Source organism: Phlebotomus papatasi, chromosome 2, assembly GCF_024763615.1.
Source record: "Phlebotomus papatasi isolate M1 chromosome 2, Ppap_2.1, whole genome shotgun sequence".
Classification (NCBI taxonomy): domain Eukaryota; kingdom Metazoa; phylum Arthropoda; class Insecta; order Diptera; family Psychodidae; genus Phlebotomus; species Phlebotomus papatasi.
The window spans coordinates 32,194,180-32,213,714 of record NC_077223.1 but is presented as its reverse complement, the minus strand read 5'-3'; the positions used below and the strand labels follow the sequence as shown (position 1 = coordinate 32,213,714).

General features: G+C 33.5%; 1 protein-coding gene across 2 annotated transcripts in view; it reads right to left on the bottom strand.

Annotated features, from left to right (window-relative positions):
• Positions 1-1,098: 1,098 nt before the first annotated feature.
• Positions 1,099-19,535, bottom strand: part of LOC129803525 (protein SOX-15) — a 45,984-nt gene continuing 27,547 nt past the window's right edge. For both annotated transcript variants that reach the window (XM_055850152.1, XM_055850153.1), the window contains exons 5-7: positions 17,735-17,862; positions 13,701-13,783; positions 1,099-1,963 (exon numbers count right to left, since the gene is read on the bottom strand). In XM_055850152.1, the coding sequence (XP_055706127.1) occupies positions 1,517-1,963; positions 13,701-13,783; positions 17,735-17,862 (658 nt within the window). In that variant the 3' untranslated portion in view covers positions 1,099-1,516. The remainder of the gene's footprint in view (positions 1,964-13,700; positions 13,784-17,734; positions 17,863-19,535) is intronic.

The following is a 19,535-nucleotide window of genomic DNA, read 5'->3' as shown; positions in this document are numbered from 1 at the left end:
TATTATTTCATATATCATCTCTGTGTTTTACTATAACTTTAACTTCCCTTTTACCTTGTTCATCTACCTCAATGGTTTTTTTTCTTGCCGATATTATCTATCACCTTTTTTTTTTTTAGAACAACCAGAATAACAAAAGAAGTTGAAGAAAATATTTTCAAACAAATTTGCTTATACGGAATCTTTTTTACCACTTCCTTGCCAGTTTTGTGTGAAGTACTATTGACAATAGAAACTTTTGTTGTTTTTATCACATGAAGCGCAATTTGAGGTGTTTGTTATTCGCATGAGGAAAAAGTCTTGTAACTAAGCAGATGTTGCACATAATTAAACATAAAATATCCCTTTGGCGGGAAAATAACTGCTAGAAAAATCTTTTGACCAAACTACCATATTCTAGCAGTTTGTAGAGATCAATTGTGTCAAAGTTCATAACCTCAAGACGATAATGCAGGTACTAACTTCTGTCCCAAAACTAGAAACGGCTTTATGTCATTGCTAAGCTAAACTGTTTTCAATTTGGACACAAATCTTCATCTAAAATTGCAGTTATAGCAGTTACTGCAATTACCAAGCTTTTTACGAATCCTTTTCACACCATTTATTTGGAGGGAGTATTCCTTGCAATTAGCAGGAGTGCTAAAGAAGAAATTTATATATATCTGGCGCGAAAAAAAATGTGGAAAAATCATGATTATCCATTAGAACACTCACTCACAACTGATGCATGTTAATTTAATGAGTAAATCAGTTTCAATTGCAAACTCAACTCTCTCCTGACGGTGGAAAAACCAAGAGAAGTATAGGGCGAAAAAAAAGTGTGGGAAATGGCAGGAGGAAAAATTAACTATAATTTGCTTCTATTTATTTAATTTTTTTTTGTTTGAAAAAAAAAAGAGGGTGAAATTATTGAGTATAGGATGAAGCGGTATGAGGAAATTTGAGGGATTGAATTTTATGAGGGATGTTCAAGTGTTTTGGCTCTCTCTTCATTTATTTACATTTTGAAATTGAGGCAAATATAGGAGGATGATAAAAAGACTTTTCTGAATGCCACTTTTTTTTCCTTTGGTGTTTATTCAATAAATTTCCCGTGAATAATTTTCCACTTGATAGATTTGTTTATTTTTCTCAATAATTTACACTCCATATAGTTTAATTTTAATTAGATTTTTCTTGTTTTTTTATCTTTTTCTCTTTTGTAGTCTATCAACGACAAAATTACATCAATTTGCATAATTTTACAATAAGGTTTATCCAATTATCCTTTTGCCTGATTAGTTATACATTCTATTTCTTTTCTTTTTAATAATATATTTTTTTTAATTTTAAATACAGAAAAGTTAGACTATCGTTAAGGTGTGTGTAATTAATTTAACGCTAATTTCGACTACTTTATTTTATGTATATTTACATTTTGTGTGAAAGGAAAAAAAAACTGTAAGACTATGAAAGTGGGTTAAGTATAAGGGCTAAGGTATTATTCGCAATAATGCCCCATTTATTCTTTGTCCGGTCAGAAAATCACAGTCAGTGGCCTCCGAAAGTCACCCCCCGGTGGATATTGGTATCCACCAGAGGGATAGGCGTTTCCACCTGAAGTCTCCAACTGGCTATCTTGTCCACTGGTCAATTGAGCTTTGTCACCCATATCACCCAATTGAGGAGTAGGTTCTCGTTCCTCAAGATTATTGTTGTTCGATGTCATGCCATTTGTTGGCTGCTGAAGTTGTTGCTGTTGCTGGCCGTAGATTTTGCTGATGTCAAATGCGTAGTTAGCTGCCCGGTCCTGGTACATCTTGGAGTCGAAGTATGCCTTTGTGAGAACGGACGGATCGAGGTATGCACTATATGCACTAGTTGGTGCCTTCGATGTGTCATACAGGGAACTAGCAGCTGAGCCTAAGTATGCACTCCTGTCCAGGGCAAACTTTGACACATCCATTTGAGTTGGCAGGGATGCCTAGAAATATTTAGTGACTTTAGAAAAATGCCATTTATGGGACCCCTTCAAGATCCTTAAGTTACAGAAATTTGCTAGAATATAATTTTATGAGATAATTATTTTTTTATGTACTGGATCCACTGGATTCAAACATTACAATCGTTCTTTGTTAAAAAAAATTTGTAAGGCAATAGACTTCCATTATGGTTAAAACGTGAGGATCTATTCCTATATTACGTCTTTGCTCTACTATATACGATGTTCCACTTGTTTACGCCTTCCCATTTTTCAATATAATATTAACACCTCAATTCTATATGAGGAAGCAATATAACATAAAAATTTCCCGAGCTTTAGATACTTACAAATCTATCACATCAGGTTGTCATCAATTCACAAATACGATATAAGAGAATCCCTGGATTCATTCAATATGAGATATCTTACTAAAAGGGACAGATAATCCTAACCGGCTTATGTAGGTGAGATTCTTAACGTGAGCTAACTCGGAGTGCATGCAAATTCGATTTGATGCTGAAGTAGGGAGACGCCATTCAGTTATCTTGAACCAAATTCGTGAAATTATACAAGTTTTGTATTTGAACCAAAATGTCAAGGATTTGGATGAACTGACAGAAAAGTGTTATATGGGTGAAATGTAGACCAGAATGTTCTCTATAATTTTGCCGTAGAACTTGAACTCATCGATTACTCAGAAGCCAAGATAAGCGAGGTTTTTTTGTTTCTTAACTCGTTTTTTCATCCAGAGTACCCCAAGTGTTCATTTATTGAACTTCAACTAAATCAAAGAATTGTTGTATTTTGCGGGACTTTCCATTTAAACCCCTATTTTAAGTGTCTTGGTCGAGTAGAGGCAGTCAAATTGGCATCTGAGTGATTTCAAAGCGTTATTATGGGAAAAATCAATTTTTTCACACTTAAACGGCAAAATCGGAGTGATAGCGTAGTCTGAGCGGAAAATGATGTATGGACGAAATGTAGAGACAAATGTGTTCTACAATTATGTTGAAGTAATCATCAAAATCGGTTCAGCGACAGTCGAGATAATTGAGGTTATGTGATATTGAAATTGGTTTTTCGACTGTGGCGCCCCTGGTGTTGGTCCCACGAAGTTCAAACATTCTAGAAAGTTGTAGCATTTGGTGAGATCTTTCGTTTAAGCCCTCATTCATCAAAATCGGTCACATAGAACCGGAGATATGATTTTTTGAATTTCGTGAACTTTGACCCCTCATATCTCCGGTTCTATTGAAACCACAGCGCGCATACGCACCATTTTGGAAACGTCCTAGACTGGACTACAACATTTTAAAATTTCATTAACTTGCACAATGCCGTTTTTGAGAAAAGTGACTTTGAATTTCGATGAATTTTGACGCTATCACAGCGCCACCTGTGGTGACTTTTTGAACTTCCATCTGAAAGTGCTCATCGAGACGAAACCAAAAAGGTCAAATTTAGGTCGCTATGTTAATTAGAACCGGAGATAGAGGCCGATCAATGTTCGAACTTTGACCCCTTATAGCTCGGGTCAGGGGTTTTAGATCGACTTAAGGTTTTTTTTGTTTGATAGGTATAATCAACGGCTACAACATACTAAATTTTCAGCCCGATGCACAATGGAATTTTTGAGTTATTTAACTTTTAAGATTTAAAAATTTTCTTTTTAAAAAAAGCGCCCCTAGCGGTGGTTTTATGAACTTGCGATGTTAGAAGGGGAAGTGGCATTTCACGAGAGCTTTCCAAAAAGCCCTCACTTTTTAAATTCTGACAATTAGAACCGGAGTTATGGCCATTTTAAGAAATTTTTTTTGGACCCTTATAGCTCGGGTCAGGGGGGTCGGGGGACCTTAAGTTTGGTATTGATGGAAAGCTCTAAGGCCCAGCTATAACATACTAAAATTTGAGTCCGCTGAATGCCATAGGGGCGGAGCTATTGAGAAAACAAAAAAAGGGGTGGTCTTCAAAATGGCGGAAGGAGGGGTGGGGGGTGGGGGGTCTTTGCACCAAGTTGCAATTTTCACCCGATATATAACCTTTGCCGAAAACCGCAAGTCGATATCTTTTTTAGTTTAGGAGCTATTAAGCTCCAAAGAGCGGCCGGCCGGCCGGCCGGCCGGGAACGTAAATTAGCCACACATATATTCGTGATCAGGAAGTGCTGAAACACATTTTGGCCAAATTTGAGGTCGATCGGACGACATGAAATTTTGTTAGGATTATAGTAGGTGAGATTGTTAAGAATCTCACCTAATATAAAGATCTGATACAAAAAGAACTTGCATTCATTTGAACTTTCAGGAATAAAGGATCCGCATAATTTGAAATTGAAATAGGGGAATGTTTACGGGAATATAGGCTGCTTTTGAACACGCCAGATTTTTAATATTACAATGTTTCATTTTTCTTTATATTCTATCAACTATTAGGGTAAATTAAGCTAATTCAAAACCTGTTCCAAATGGAATCTTTTCGCTACTCCAAATGGAAACATCATTTTTTCCATCTTTTAAAAATTATTATATTTATATATTTTCTATACCATAGTTTAATTATTTAGTTAATTTTGCTCTAAATTACGTATTTGTTCGTAAATTTTTGCCAGACAAACAAAAATTTACGAACAAATGACAAAATTTTACGAACATTTTTTTTTGTGTGTATACGAACATTTACGAACAAATGTTTGTAAAAGTACAAAATATGTTTGTCAAATGATTATTTTACTAACAATGTTTGTGAAAAAAGTACAAAATTTTACGAACTTGTTTGTGGATTATACGATTCACGAGCATTTCGTAAGTCTGTCATAGGATTTCACAAACATTTACAAAAGGGACAGATAATCCTAACCGGCTTATGTAGGTGAGATTCTTAACGTGAGCTAACTCGGAGTGCATGCAAATTCGATTTAGAGCTGAAATTGTTAGTCGCCATTCAGTTATCTTGAATCAAATTCGTGAAATTATACAAATTTTGTATTTAAACCAAAATATCAAGGATTTGGATGAACTGACAGAAAAGTGTTATATGGGTGAAATGTAGACCAGAATGTTCTCTATAATTTTTCCATAGAACATGATCTCATCGATTACTCAGAAGCCAAGATAATCGAGGTTTTTTGTTTCTTAACTCGTTTTTTCATCCAGAGTGCCTCAAGTAGTCATTTGTTGAACTTCAACTATATCAAAGAATTGTTGTATTTTGTGGGACTTTCCATTTAAAACCCTATTTTAAGTGTCTTGGTGGAGTAGAGGCAGTCAAATTGGTATCTGAGTGATTTCAAAGCGTTATTATGGGAAAAATCAATTTTTTTCACACTTAAACGGCAAAATCGGAGTGATAGCGTAGTCTGACCGGAAAATGATGTATGGACGAAATGTAGAGACAAATGTCCTCTACAATTATGTTGAAGTAATCATCAAAATCGGTTCAGCGATAGTCGAGATAATTGAGGTTATGTGATATTGAAATTGGTTTTTCGACTGTGGCGCCCCTGGTGTTGGTCCCACGAAGTTCAAATATTCTAGAAAGTTGTAGCATTTGGTGAGACCTTTCGTATAAGCCCTCATTCATCAAAATCGGTCACATAGAACCGGAGATATGATTTTTTGAATTTTGTGAACTTTGACCCCTCATATCTCCGGTTCTATTGAAACCACAGCGCGCATACGCACCATTTTGGAAACGTCCTAGACTGGACTACAACATACTAAAATTTCATTAACTTGCACAATGCCGTTTTTGAGAAAAATGTCTTTGAATTTCGATGAATTTTGACGCTATCACAGCGCCACCTGTGGTGACTTTTCGAACTTCCATCTGAAAGTACTCATCGAGACGAAACCAAAAAGGTAAAATTTATGTCGATATGTTAATTAGAACCGGAGATAGAGGCCGGTCAATGTTCGAACTTTGACCCCTTATAGCTCGGGTCAGGGGTTTTAGATCGACTTAAGGTTTTTTTTGTTTGATAGGTATAATCAACGGCTACAACATACTAAATTTTCAGCCCGATTGCATAAGGAATTTTTGAGTTATTTAACTTTTAAGATTTAAAAATTTTCTTTTTAATAATAGCGCCCCTAGCGGTGGTTTTATGAACTTGCGATGTTAGAAGAGAAAGTGGCATTTCACGAGAGCTTTCCAAAAAGCCCCCATTTTTTAAATTCTGACAATTAGAACCGGAGTTATGGCCATTTTAAGAAATTTTTTTTGGACCCTTATAGCTCGGGTCAGGGTGGTCGGGGGACCCTAAGTTTGGTATTGATGGAAAGCTCTAAGGCCCAGCTATAACATACTAAAATTTGAGCCCGCTCGATGCTATAGGAGCGGAGCTATTGAGAAAACAAAAAAAGGGGGGTCTTCAAAATGGCGGAAGGAGGGGTGGGGGGTGGGGGGTCAATGCACCATGTTGCAATTTTCATACGATATTTAACCTTTGCCGAAAACCGCAAGTCGATATCTTTTTTAGTTTAGGAGCTGTTAAGCTCCAAATAGCGGCCGGACGGCCGGCCGGCCGGGAACGTAACTTAGCCCCCCATATATTCGTGATCAGGAAGTGGCGAAACACATTTTGGCCAAGTTTGAGGTCGATCGGACGACATGAAATTTTGTTAGGATTATAGTAGGTGAGATTGTTAAGAATCTCACCTAATATTTTTTTCTGTGTAGGGGGAAGTGGAGCACATTTGATTTGGGACAGCTTTGAAATTGGGCTTCTTTCTCTAATATTTTAAATGGAATTGAGCCTTATCTTGATGTAATTTAGCTTTACAATTGGTTTATTGAACTAACAGAGCGATGCAACTTTAATTTCGTATCTTATAAGATAAGATGTCAAATTTTGAATTATAAGATTTTGGTATGCAAGATTAAGGTCTATGTGGTGAGTTTATTTGAACGAGACTACCATGCTAGCTATGAGTGTCATTTAGTTTTCGCGCTAATTTTTCTCTTTGGAAAGCAGAAGGCGGGAAGGAAAAACAGTTGAAAACTGGAAAATATTTAGTGAAAAGTTCATTCTGAGGAAACGGTGACCAAAAGAAAATGTTTAAGATTCGTTTACTGGTGAGTAGTACTTCTTTGAGATCCGTAAATCACAATGAAAAGTTAAGTTTAGGTTTTTCCTATTGTACATATCTTTAGAATTAGAGATCTTCAGAGCTCAGTGGATAGTTAGTATTAGCAGAAAGCATTTGTTGTCTTTGCAGAGTGTGACTTCCAAGTAAAGCTTGCACTCCCTTCATCAGGAATTCTGTCATAAAGACGAGTATGCTGAACAAAACAGGAGAATCTGAGGTCACCGGAAAGATTGGATAAGAACTTTGCATAACACATGTGAAGAGGATGCTCCTGCAACTGCAAAGATGATTCGTTTTGAAGAATAATCTGTTAGGGATTTGATGAAAATTTCTTTGGAAGCCAGAAGATTGTATCAGGAATAGGATATAATTATGTAGTTCTGAAATGTATAGTCTTTTCCGTCCCCAACGATGTCTTTGAATTATTCTGTATTAGAAAATGCGATCAGAAGATGAAGAAATATACCCACAACGTGCACCGATAGCAGAATTACCAAGCTGAGGAAGAAAAAGCCTGAGATTGGGTTGAGAAAAATAATTAAAATGTATTTTCAAAAAAAATATATGTTTCATTTTTCAAGAAAAAATATTGTATTCTGACGAATTCTGTACAATTTTCATGTAAGAGGGCATGCCCCCTATTGGTTATCAATAAATTCAAATTCAAATTCAATTAAAGATTTCTCAACTTCAAATTAATAAAATGAATATTAAGAAAACCATTTCTTAAATTTTTCTCTCGAAAAACACCCATAAACAGACAATCTCGTACTTTGCGGCACCTCTGAAAGTACGAGACTGTTATGAGACGTTTTGAGGTTGGAATTCATATTTTATAAAATTCACCACTCAGGGTTGCATCGCAAATCTCGTTCATATAAAATCTCGTTCTGAACAGAGCCTGTCAATAAAATTACGAGATTTGACATCTCGTTCATAAAGTTGCATCGCAAATCTCTTAAGTTAATAGACTAATAGACGAGATCTGTAAAGTTGCATCGCGCTGTAAATTATATTTTAATAAGGTTCAGTTTCATTTAAAATCGTAGAGAAAAGCACAAATACAATGCTACTCCAGTTTAAAGGTACCCCACTTCCCCCTATAAATGATAATTGCTTCAGTTATTTTACTCAAATGCCCCTTCCGTTTTCTTCCAAGAACTTAGCATGAAAAAGCTCACTCTTCTTGAGTTCTGAAAAAGCACATTAAACTTTAAGAGGTATGGCTTCAATCTTAAAAATTTAACCATTGTTTTACTCAGACGGACAAAAGTTTTCTTCAAAAGTTTGGTGTCTTTCATAATTTTAACAGGTTTATCATCAAACGATTTTGGAAAATAGAACATATTGGGTTGTATCAGTAGAATGCTACCCTATTGCTTTTTTTTTAATTTTAGTGGCTTGAAATAAAACAATTGTTTTTGTTTTAATAATCTATTAAAAAAGACATTCTTAATGACAAATCTTCAGCATAATAATTGTAACGTGATAAGACACATAAGTGTATTTGTGTGTGTTCTTTTATGAAAGATTCTCTTTTCCATAATGCTGAAAGTGTGTAAATTTCGTATGAATGGTAAGCAATATTTTAAAATGACACCTCAACAATACCTCCTTAACGAATTCAACCAGCACGGTCAAAAGAATAAAATAAATAGTATGGGAAATAAAACAAAAAGATGAATGTGAGGCATTAGATAGATGAATGGGGAGTCTCGGAAGAAATCTTCGGGGGGAAAATATTCATATGGAGAGAACGATGGGGACTTTTGTGGTATGTTCCTCGAGAGCCGCCCGGTGAGACAAAAGGCAAAGTACTTGACAGACGTCTTTTGTATCATGGATTACTGGTGATATTTATTGTTACTATTTTGGTTTTTTTTTGGAGTTATTGTTCTCGAGATAAAAGAAACACTCACGAGGATGCTTAAAATGTCTCTCTTATTCTTTAGTGATCTTTGAAGAGCTCTTATGCATTGCAAAATTAATTTCAAGGTGAATATTATTTAATTTTATAATCGTTCAACTCTGACCTCAATTCTCTTTTTTTTTGTCTACTTCATCTTTAACTTCAATTAACTACCTTTTAGGAATTTTCTCCATAATTGAATATCCTCTACTGCATCCAATTACTGATGAATTTACATCCCAAAAATTATTAAATGTGAAATATGCTGAAGAGATGTTGTGGTGTAAAAAAGGTGTTTAGTGTACAAGAAAGAATTCATCATTATGCTGAGATGTCGATGGCATTCGATAATGAGGGGGGAGGGTCAAAAGATGACTGACGATTATGTAATTACATAGTCGAATGATCGACAAATTGACGGTCACTTCCATCAACATGTGATTTTTCTCCCCCATCATTCCCAATCCTCCTGAACATCGTACAAAAACAAATATTTACCATCAATGGAAATAACAATTTTCTCACACTCTCAATAGTGAGAAAGGACCCAAATAACGAAAAAAAAAACTGTACCACAGTATCCCTTTTGTCATCTACGTAGCAATATAATTTAGTTTCTCACTCAGATTGTCGGTTACTTTGGGGACATTCTCTCTGGGTTTTTGTCGATATGAATCGTAATTACAGTGTTTTGACTTTTCCGGTGAGATATTGACACCAATGTTAGTGCCAAGAAGAAAAGCCTCCCGGCTATTCTGTATTTGCACACCAAATTACAACCCTCTTTTGCATTGAAATCCATTTCCAATGCGTTGAGTGTTTGTTTTCAAGGGGTTTTCTGTTACATCAACTAAACGGTCATTCATAGGCTCCCAAACAATGTTTCAATATAGATAGGTATACCAAGTTTTTGTTCTATATTGTATTATGTTCTACATATTTGCAGGTTGTGTGATTGTACGTTGGCAGTATTAGATTTTATCTTTATGCATTATGATGTTATTCCACAATTTGATTCAGAAGATTGCATTTTAGAAACATTGTCATCATATTTCAATCATCAAACTGATTGAATTCGTATTGATTTTAAATAAATACTCATTGTCAGTGAACTTAGAAACATAAATTGATTTGTGCAATTTATCTGATAAATTAACGGATACAGTATCATTAAATTTACTCTTAAACAATATTATAATAAGTAGGTCAAATGATCTGTTAATTATAATTCTATTAAATGATGTTTACGAAATTATTTACTGACTCATAACCCTTTTGAAGTTATCTGAAAAGCCTTTCAAATGAAATCAAACTTGTTCTAATCTATTCGATAATATGCAGTCTACAGCATATGCCCTTTTAAAGAAAATAGTAAATCTAACTGCACGGGTCCCGGTCAAAATCCCGAAAGCCAAAATCCCGAATGGGCCAAAATCCCGAATTCTTAAAAGTGTCATAGCTACTCCCACGATTGCATCCGCGCTTGTTGGAGGCAAAGGGAAATCTTTTGTGTCTTAGAAAATTATTCTAAACATTTTCCCCCATATATTTTTTTCCCTTTCAGGATTTTGAAAATTCGGGATTTTGGCCTTTTCGGGATTTTGGCGATCGGGATTTGGGCTTTTGGGATTTTGGCTTTCGGGATTTTGGCTGCCACCGAACTACACACATCTTTACAATCAAAACAGTTCAAGCATTTACAGCTTTTTTATGCTGGAGAAAAACTTACGATTTTAGAACTTTTCAGACTATTCTTAGTATACAGAAATTTCTCTAACATTTAAAAGATTCAACTTAATGGGAAATCAAAGTCTTAGCATTTTTGATCTTGGTAAGAGATGTTGAATAAGTACTGCACTTTAACAATAAAAAGTAACATTCAGTATAAAATTTAATTTAGAAGTTTCCTCCATTTTTCGGAATAAAAGAATCATTTATTCTTTTATTTGTAGTTTTGTTAGGACAATTCATCTATTCATTTTGAACTGCTTGTCCCTAATGGGGTTCGTGAACTTAGAACGTCTAAGTTAGACTTTCGTATCTCATACATCTTTGCTACATCAACAGGAAGATTTTTGGGGTTGATTCCTAGACGTTCCTGAGCAAGTTTCTGAATTTAATCCAGCCAACTTGTCCTAGGTTTACCCTGGTCTCGATAAATTTTATAGTAATGATTTGTAAAATTTTCTAAGCCTTGGTAGGGTAACTTTGGAAAAATTGTACCAAAAGAGAAACTGGTTTTTTTTCACGAGATCTCGGTAGATCTGAGGGATTTATACTCTGATCTCATATTTTGCTGAAAGTTTAGGTGGAATGATAGCTTTTTGATACTACCGAATTGATAGTAACTATAAATTTGTATCTGTTAGATTAAGTGAATGATAAGTTTTTACGCATTGTTAGGCCATTTATTGTGACATTCTTAATAGAATGTAAGTATTGACATTTGTATTAGATACAAATTTAGATACAATTTGTATTGGATCGTTTTAATTTTTCAGAATCGACAGTCCATATTATCGAAAAGGAGTTATTATACCACCCCTGTTTTCTATTACAAATAGAAATAGGGTATAATGGAGTAATTTGGAATCGGAGTTAAATTGGAAATTTTGTGATTTTCTTACTGTTCGAGATGCGTAAATAGAAAATAAAAGATGATCATGAAAAAGTATAAGTTCTTTCATAAAGAACTGAATTAAGAACTGAATAAAGAACTGAAACTTGAATTTAGATCCGATTCTAAATTATTCCTTACTTTTCGAACCTTTTTTTAAAAGTTAATTTTTTTTGAAAGACTGCAAGTGAGAAATCCGAAAAAGTTAAATTAACATTCCGGAAATGTTATTTTTATCCTGCAGTATTGATCCAAAATCGGTGTAAATATTACCCTTTTTTAGGTGTATTAAGGGTTAAAGTTACCCTTTTTCATGTTAATTTTACCCTTAAAAAAGTGTAAAATTAATAATCTTAAAAAATGTTGATATATTTTTACACCTAAAAAGCGTTAAAATTCTGAGGAGAAAAAGTTAATCCCATCCTCTTTTTTTTCTCAGTGAAATAATTTTCTGTAATAAATTAAGTGTTTACTACAAATTAAGGTTTACTACAAATGCTCCATCTCTTATTGTTCTGTGTCTAGGAATGCTAAAGAATAAATAGTAAAGTCGCATTGAAAATCAGAATTCCGTCCCTTCTCTTAGTCTAAGCCAACATTAATTCTTTGAATGTCAAAATACTCTAGAGATCGTTATACTTAACCTATTGGAGTTAGTATGTATGGAATTATTTAGCAGGTTTTGTAATCTCAAACTAGTTAAAAGTATTTCCAAACTATTATTAAATGAACTTAAATTGTTATTCGAAATCGAACTGTAATTATTTTTTGTTAATTTTTTGGAAAATTTTAAGTTGATCTGTGAATTGTTTTCAAAATGTTGTGAATCGGTAAATAAAAACCCGAAAGTAAATGGTAATTAAAGTGCGGTCAGGTATTATTAAATTCAGATTTCAACTAGGGAAAACAGGGCAGTAGTACATTTGGGGTAGTTGTAAACACTGAAGTTTATTGCTACTCTAACTAGGACTGACCTCTACTATTTCTTTAGTAGACAAGGATCTCTAATCCTTAATCCCTATTATCTATGAATTCATATAGGTCTCATCCTTTGAAGTCTAATATCTAATTAAAAAATCACAGTGTTTAGTACTACCCCATGTTTACTACGATTTTGCCACTTATTTTTAATTAGTTCATATACCAATTTTATTTATTAAAATTAAATTGAAAGATCTCTTAAAATGAAATTTTTAATTTGCGTCTGATACTTAATGCTTAACCGGTGGTCCCTGTGGTTTGAAGGGTAGATCATATAAAATGGAATCAAATTTGAGATAGAGATGTACTTTTCGAGTGATTTCCGTTTTCTCTCGAGTGTTTGTTTTCTAAAACATTAAATGGGCGTGAAGAAATCAATTTTCGTGTGAGAAAGATTGCTATTAAGGTGATTGAGGTGAAATAGACAAAAAAAAAAGCCACCAAAAACTGATGCATGGTAAATGGGATTGAAGTAATTGGTATAATATGAAAAAAAGAAGAAATCTGGGTGTAAACATACGTTGGATGCTGGATATTCTAGATGAAAAATTACAATGGTTGAGAGAAGATGAAAGGGAGTTGTGGAGTGAGATGGATTAGGAGATTATGTGGTGGAAAAACAGTAGCCAAAAGTGATGTGTCCAAATAGAGCGTGCATCGAATATTTTTAATGATGATGGAGTGAAGGAAATTGTAGTGTATGGGAGAATAATTGCATGCCGAAGAAGTTAACCCAGGCAACAATAGGCAGGTATGAATGGACAGACAATCAAATCACTGTGCAATTATCTCATCACTTTAACGAGATACGCCGCGTTCATCGAATTAAATTATCTCTCTCGCCACTCTATCTCACCTTTTAGTGTCTCAACACTTCCAATAACTTCTTTTACTCCACCTTCTCTTTTTTCTCCAACAGAATTTCCCATTGTATCTTTATTAATATTCCTTTAGATTTTTTTTTCAACTCCCTTGGGGTCGTGATAAAATCTCTTATTTGTTATTTCTTTTATCCGGCGAAGGACAATAGAGGAGGAATATTTTCAATGATGTGATGAGGTACAAGTGGCAATTTTCTACCCTTTTACACGGCCATCAACTGTCGTTTAATGATGAAAGGGTTTAAAGAAAAAGAGGATTTACCTGAGTCGTCGGAGGACTTGTCTGTGAGAGATGACTTCCCAGATGATAAGGTGGCCCTGGAGCAAAATATCCTGGAGTTATGCCTGAAAGCAAATTATAGATATTACGTTTGATTATTTCAACAGAAATTAGGATTTAGGCTAGCTTATGATTCATCTTATAGACTTGAATATTCAAACAAGATAATTTTGTTTATTTACAGCTGAAAAATAATTTCCGTATTAGAATGGTTTAGTGTTATTCAGGAGTTAAAGTAAAGCTAGGTATTGATTTTTTTGAACGCCAGAACGTAGAGTAGTAGGGGAGATTGGGGCAGAATTAGCCAAAAAATTTTTCTTGGTTTATAAATCGTCAAACAAATGCTTAAATCAGACTGATAAATATTTCGTTGAATAGGCAGGACGTTGATTATTCTGATTAAATAATAGTTTGCTTAATAATCTTTCGAAAACTATAATGCTTCACTGTCTAATTTCTACACTTGACTAATTCTGCACCGGTCTCACCTACTTTGACATAAGTTTTTACTGCTTGAACTCCACAGGGAGGGCAGTAATCTTTGAATTTTTTCACCATCAAAAAATTTTCACTTTCTACTATCCCGAAGACCAATTTTCTCAGCATATCTTCATGTTTCAGACAGTTTCTTAGCAAGACGTCACGCTGTTTGTCCGTCTTCGTCTATTCGTCTGGCTATCGCCAGTTTTAGAGGTTAAACGGTAAGAGATAGCGACTTGGAACCTTCGGGGACCCTCCCATAAGTTGACTCAAGTATCACTGACATGCTCCTCATTTTCCCACACCCTTCCTCTTTTCTTCCAAAGCCATGTTTTGTTATGAGATTACTTGAAATCGCGTCATGTGTTTCTTTTTTCATTTTTGAACATATTTAAGAGACTACCCAGGTGGAAATTTCACCCTTTTACGAAAATACTGTGGACTCATTGCTATTAATGGTTTTTCAAGGTAAACGTTTAAAAAGGCTCTAGAGCTAGAGTCTAGAGAGCGTATTTCGCAACCGAATGGTATCATGTTTCAGTACTTTGGAAAGGTCTTGGCATTCCTGAGTAGTCTGAACAAATTCCAATCAGTTTCAAACCGGCAATAAACCGGGTCATAACCGATAACTAATTTTTATTCGTTTTTTTTAGTATTGGAAGTGAAATTTTGTAGAATCGCATTTTTGTGGAATTTTGTGTATCGACAAAAATCTGTATTCCTAGTGTTGTCCTGAGAGAAAACAAATTTCTTTTTGTTGGCCAGTTTGGACACTTCTGGTTGATAGCTTTTTTCAAACGATTAAAGTAAATCAGTGTACCGCTTACAATTAATACAGTGGGACCTCGATAGAGTCAATCTCCATTAGAGTTAACAGCTATTTTTTTACTCTACGGACTCCGATAGTGTCAACTTGGACCCAAATTGACTTCGATAGAGTCAACTTTCCTTGTATTATTGAACTAATAATATTATATGATTTTAATATGATATTTTCGAAATAAAAACGAGTCTTATTGTGTATCAACATAACAATTTGAACATAAGAAAAAAATATTTATCTAAGGAGATGGTAATTTTGTGATAAAATTCGTAGGTATATATATTAACCGTGTAATCATTTTCCAACAAAATAATTTTCTTTACGTGATTTTAAGCTTTTTGACCAATTGAAAGTTCTCTTGTCTTTTCTCTCTTGTCTTAAGAATTTTTGATTAGGTTTATGATCACAATGTAAGGAATTTTCAGCCATAATTAATTTATATGTGAATAATATTATAGCAAAAACAAAAAAAATATGAACTCGAATTACAAAAAAAAAACATTTAGGATGCTATTTAGATATTTTTAGTATAACATAGTGAAGAAACTTTTCTAAATTTATTCGAGCTTTTTAAAGGCCCTACTTCTTTAAAAAATGTACATGATAAACGATCACGCTTCTAAAGAAGACGCGTAAATTTATTTTAACTTACATTTTTAATTTAAAATATCAGTATCTCAAAAGAAAATTTGGATCAAAAACAAAAATAAGTAGCAGAAAATTAAAATTTTTAAGCAAATTCATTAAAAAGAAATCGCCTGTGGGTATGCAAATTTTTTGGTGCATAATGCCATTTTGCGCGTTTTTTTCGTTCCCGAAAATGTGCATAATGCCCAGAGCACAATAACTTTTGTTTAGTAAACATGTTTTTAACTGTAAAAGGTTTTTGAGAGGACCAGAGGTGCATCCCGAGAGTGTCCCTCTGAAGGTTTACACAAACAAAAATTATTGTGCTTTGGACATAATCTCGGGACTGAGTGTATTTACTAATAATAAAAAATATTCTTAAAAATCATTCCTTAATCTCCAACTTTTGCCTAAACACACGACTTTTTTGGGCCAGAGGGTATAGAATTTATGGATTAATTTAATAAAATATTCTACTATCGTGTTAAATTTATCAATGATCAAGTAAAAACATAAAATAATACCTCTTTATATCAAAATTTCACATTTTAATTAATTTTTTCGGACTCAGATAGAGTCAACGAATCCAATAGAGTCAACAGACCTGGAAATAATTAGTTGACTCTATCGAGGTATCACTGTATTTGGCTCGGTGCGAGGATCGTACACAATGGTTCATTTTCAATTCCATTTGGCATTGGCATACCACAAAGCATTCCTTATTTTTACTCTAGGTTTAACCATGGTTAGAGCCATTTCGCAGATCCTAAATCATGAACGTTAGGTATAAGATTAATATTGTAGATGTAGATAATGCACTTTTATCGGTCCATAAGTCCATAATATTCTCTTAAAACCACGGCTCTTTTAATTATTTATTCAGCAATAATTCATAAATGGGCATGCTATAAAAAATAAACAATTTTTGCAAGTTCCATTTTAATACGAACGACAGAAACGATAAATTGGAATAATTTGATAGAAGAATAGTACATGATAAAAGTCCTTAAGGTGGAAATGGAATTGTTGTAAACGCGCTAACTGTATTGATAATACTATTTCGTGGAAATGTTAGCAAATTTTTAGCAATAGTTCTCAAAATAACATCTTCAGAGTTATAAAAGTTTTTTATTTGCCAAATTCACGATAATACTTTTGAATTATTCATATCACCATGAGCTTTTTCTGTCTTTTCCACCCTCAAATCCAGGGTAAAAGTTGTGAGTTATATTTGCTGTTTATAGAGCTAAAATTAAAATGAGGATGGTCGTATTTTCCATTTCCTGTCACATTTTCCTGCTAACTTCAATCCCATGAGGGTGTGTTTCAATTCTCATATGAAAAAAAATATATAGAAGTGATACGGATTTTGCTTATGAATTTGCGTGTCACTGGGCAATTAGTGTCAATTTAGATGTTATGTAAAATTTTTTAGTTATAGTTTGAAGGGTGAAAGAGAAGGTTATTCTTTCTACCAATTTCCTCTGTAGCCCCAAAGAATAATTGGACAAATATGGTAATTATAGTTGAGGGTGACATGGTAGATGAAAAGAAGGAAAATGTTAGAGCTTTTGTGCTTTATTGTGTTCAACATGAGAAAAGAGAGACATATTTTGAGGACAATGTGTTATCGTGTTCCCTAAGTATTCAACTTTGCTTTTTTTTATCAATCTTGTCTCTTATTTAATGGAAAGAAAGAAGATATGGGAGGAATTATTTGACAAATTGTTTGGTGTAATGGAAGCTGTTTCTACCCATGAGCTGCTATTTGCAGATACAGAATAGATTTGAGAATGAACAAAGATTGTGTATGGAATACAGAAAGCTCGGGGAAGTGGAGAAGAATGCAAAAAGAATGCAGTATTGTCTCTTCATTTTCTCTCATTCTCATCTTTTCATCCCTTGTCTGGCATTTGTGAGAATTGCAATGGGGAGATTGTTAGAAAAATCTCCGGTATTTTCCATGAGAAACTTAAATGGGGAAAACCTATTGTGTGAATCTGTCACGTGCATCGTGACTGTACGTAGATTTTTAAGATGGGGGTAAAAATGATTTGTTATAGAAATTAGGTCACAAAGTTCTTACCTGCTCGTAGAGCTTCCACAGGAACTGAAGGATATGGCATTGGATATGGATAACCGTCGCGTCTGAGAGCTTTTGGCTTTCTTCTTGGTCGGTATTTGTAATCGGGATGCTCCTTCATGTGCATTGCCCTGAAACAATATAATTAAAAAATAAAGAACGAATAGCATTAGAAAATTCCTTTTGCTAATTGGGATTTTTATTGTATAAATTTTCAGAATTTACAACTTGTTAATAATATACCCTAGATAAAATCCGGTTAAGTGAAAGCTTTCAAGCTTCGCATACACTCAGCCTTCGAACACTTAATATTTTTCCTATATTCCTTTAATGAATATGACCTAATATTTCAAGAAATGTGTGACTTAAGAATAAAGAAAATAAAGAAAAATATGAAGTGTTCGAAGCCATAGTGTGTGCGAAACCTGAAGGCCTTCCCTAATTCCTTTATATTTCGCAAGTTTCAAGTTTTTACCTTATTTTCGTCAATCAAACCTACCCATTTCAAAATATTCTTTTATTTATAAATTAATTTAAGTACAGTGGAACCTCGATATAGTCAACCCCCGATAGAGTCAATTTCCATTAGAGTCAATACCTATTTTTTACTCTACGGACTGCGATAGAGTCAACCTTGACCAAAATTGACTCCGATAGAGCCGACTTTTCTTGTATTATTGTTCTAATAATATTATATAGTTTTAATATGATCTTTTCGAAATAAGAAACAGTCTTATTGTGTATCAACGTAACACTTTGAACACAAGAAAAAATATTTATGTAAGGACATGGTAATTTTGTGATAAAATTCGTAGACTTATTAACCGTGTAATCATTTTCCAACAAAATAATTTTCTTTACGTGATTTTAAGCTTTTTGATGGATTGAAAGTTCTCTTGTCTTAAGATTTTTTGATTAGGTCTATGTATGATCACAATGTAAGGAATTTTGAGCCATTATTAATTTATAAGTGAATAATATTATGGCAAATACAAAAAATATGAACTCGAATTACAAAAAAACGTACAGGATGCTAAATTTTTCAAGTATTACATAATGAAGAAACTTTTCTAAATTTATTAGAAAAGACCTTACTCTTCTTTAAAAAATGTACATGATAAACAATCATAAAAATTACGCTTCTAAAGAAAACGGGTAAATTTATTTTAACTTACATTTTTAATTTAAAATATCAGTATCTCAAAAGAAAATTTGGATCAAAAACAAAAATAAGCAACAGAAAATTAAATTTTTTAAGCAAATTCATTAAAAAGAAATCGCCTGTGTGTATGCAAATTTTCTTTATGCATAATTCGATTTCGCGCGTTTTTTCGGTCCCGAAAATGTGCATAATTCCTGTACTGAGTGTATTTACTAATAATAAAAATATTCTTAAAAATCATTCCTTAATCTCCCATTTTTGCCTAAACACACGACTTTTTTTGGGCCAGAGATTAATTTAATAAATGGAATAATTTAATAAAATATTCTACTATCGTGTTGAATTTATCAATGATCTAGTAAAAACACAAAATAATACCCCTTTATATCAATAATTCATATTTTAATTGATTTTTTTGGGACACCGATAGAGTCAACGAATCCAATAGAGTCAACAAGCCTGGAAATAATTAGTTGACTCTATCGAGGTCCCACTGTATTTAGGTAGTTCTCTAAAAATTTTTGTACAGACAAATATTTAGACGTGTCGTGGTGAAAAAACACTATTTTACATTTTCTTTCTTTTCTCTGTGATGTTAGAAATAATTTTCTTAAGTTTCTAGTGGAAAATGTAAATCAGAGA